Source organism: Protomyctophum bolini (genome assembly GCF_963924005.1).
Source record: "Protomyctophum bolini genome assembly, chromosome: 2".
NCBI classification, from domain to species: domain Eukaryota; kingdom Metazoa; phylum Chordata; class Actinopteri; order Myctophiformes; family Myctophidae; genus Protomyctophum; species Protomyctophum bolini.
Window position 1 is genome coordinate 33312323 of NC_137863.1, and position 2500 is coordinate 33314822.

The 2500-nt window shown below is 41.6% G+C and overlaps 1 protein-coding gene across 1 annotated transcript in view; it reads right to left on the reverse strand.

The window, feature by feature from the left end:
• Positions 1 to 2500, reverse strand: part of atp2b2 (ATPase plasma membrane Ca2+ transporting 2) — a 125315-nt gene that overhangs the window by 22025 nt on the left and 100790 nt on the right. Inside the window, exon 15 of the mRNA XM_080791997.1 lies at positions 1687 to 1774. Within this exon, the coding sequence (XP_080648123.1) occupies positions 1687 to 1774 (88 nt within the window). The remainder of the gene's footprint in view (positions 1 to 1686; positions 1775 to 2500) is intronic.

Here is a 2500-nt window from a genome sequence, read left to right on the forward strand (position 1 = left end):
AAGCTACAGGCTACGAGTCGAGAGCTTTTATTAAGAGGGAAAAGGAAGTTGTCGCCGCCTGTTGTTCCTGTCTGGCGACCACAAAACAATACTACAACATGACGTAACCAATACCATATCATCCGCTTAAGCCGGGATCATACAGACTTTTGAAACAGAGACCAGGCTTTTCTCCGAGGTGGTGGAAAGCCTGGTGAGGCAAGGTTAGGGCTCAATACTAGGTACAATTTTGTTCTCTCTGTACATAAATGACCTACCTGAAGTATGTACTGTAATAATCTACAGTACATGTCCAGATGTATGCAGATGATGCTGCTGTACTTGCCCATGGTAAAAGCTATGCAGATGTGTCAATAATTTTAACCTCAGCCCTGACAAGCATTCAAGACTGGCTTATAGATTCATGTCTGCTCTTGAATGCCAAAAAGACAGTCTGCATGGCCTTCTCCAAAAGACCAGTTGTGTTGGAGTCCTCACATGAGTTTCTGTGTGGAGAGGAACTTCACCTTGTCCCAGAGTTCAAGTACCTCAGAGTCATATTAGACTCAACCCTAACCTTTAAAAAACATGTGAAGAAAGTCACTAATACGATTAAATTCAACCTTCAAAAGTTTAAACAAATTAGACCCTTCCTGACAGTTGGAGAGGCCAGATCGTATCTTCACTGTATGATCCTATCACACATTGAATACTGTTTCACAAGCTGGTCTTGCACAGGTGTGACTACTCTCAAACCCATAGAACAGCTCTACAAGAGCGCGCTCAAAGTGTTTGACAGGAAGCCCCACTCATATCATCATTGTAACATCCTCCGGAGGTGAATGTTTTTTTTAGCTTTGATAACTTTAACATTTTCAAACAGGTTGGGGTCATATACAAGACCCTACATAGTCTGTGCCCGCCCCCCCTAAGTTAATTCATTAAACGAAAGCCTGTTAGGGGAATCAGTACCAGAGCAACCACTCGAGGAGACTGCGAAGTGCCGCACTGGCAAACAACATTCGGCCAAAATGTCCTCTCAGTACAGGGTTGTGTAGCATGGAATGCGCATAAGGGATTGTGCTACATTTCCATCTTTTAAATTCAATCTGAAAAAATGGTTGCTTGAAAACCAAAGCTGCAACCATTCATGATTATTTTAGGTGTATTTCATTTTTTATGCTGTGTTCCCTATGTAATGTAAATGTACAGTAAATGTATTCCACTGTTTGCCTGTCTGTTTTCCGTTTCTTTGTGAGGACAGCGGATGAAAATTAGCGTGTATTTACGTCCATGTGACTTCCATTAATATGCATTGTCCTGTCCAAATAAACAAATAAAGTAAAGTAAAGCAGATCTGCAAGCTCATAGCGTGACACCGAGTGCCGCGCTATGAGCTTGTAGGTCTGCTATTTTTGAATAATCGTGAAAATGTGGCGCAAATCATTGAATATGTATTCTTTCAGAGCGAATGTTTTTAACTCAAATCTTTGCTCCTGGGAGGGGTCCATGGAACAACATATTTTACGATGTGGGTCGGTGGCCAAATACATAGTTTTTTTGGGGGTCTTTGACATAAATGTTTGAGAACGACTGACATAGAAACATAGGTTTTTCAGAAAACTTTAGAAGACATTTTTAGAATCTTCCTCAGGTCTAAATGGGATAAGCATCAGCAGAGCATAAAGAGCATAAAGATCTATATACCTTTGACGAGAGTGTGTTTGTCAGTTGGAGATGACCTGGCCAGGACTCGAAGCCTAGGCCAGACTTTGTCCATGCGCTCCTGCTCCACCTATACGCACGCGCACACGAACGCACGCACGCACACACACACACACACACACACACACACACACACACACACGCACACACGCACACACACACACACACACACACACACACACACACACACACACACACGCACACACACACACACACACACACACACACACACACACACACACGCACACACACACGATTTAAGAGAATACAATTACAGTGCAGAAGAAATATTTAAAAATCCACGGTAAAATGCATGCGCCCCTGACAAGTAATGAGTATACTTTTTACTTTTGGTACTTTAAGTACATCTCGATACAATACTCAATACTTTTGTACTTTTACTCAAGTACATTTTTTATTCCTGACTTTTATACTTGCAATGGAATATTTCTACATATTTCTGCAGTATTTGATACTTTTACTTAAGTAATACATATGAGTACTTTTCCCACGACTGCTTATAGACAGGACATGCTATCTTCTCCCTAATAGGCAACCTATATTACACTATTACCATAGATATTAAACAGTTGTACTGCATAACCAGTTTTACACGCTATTTAATCCATGTTTCTGCCTGCGTAATACGCTACACCCGATAATGTGTCCCATTATGATGACGAAACCCGGAAATGAACCTGTGCTCTGGGCTGCAAGAGCTTCTGGGAAAATGAGTTCAATGCAAGTGAACGGTAGTTTGAACTGCACTCCAGCAGCTCTCACTGCCTGTTGTTGT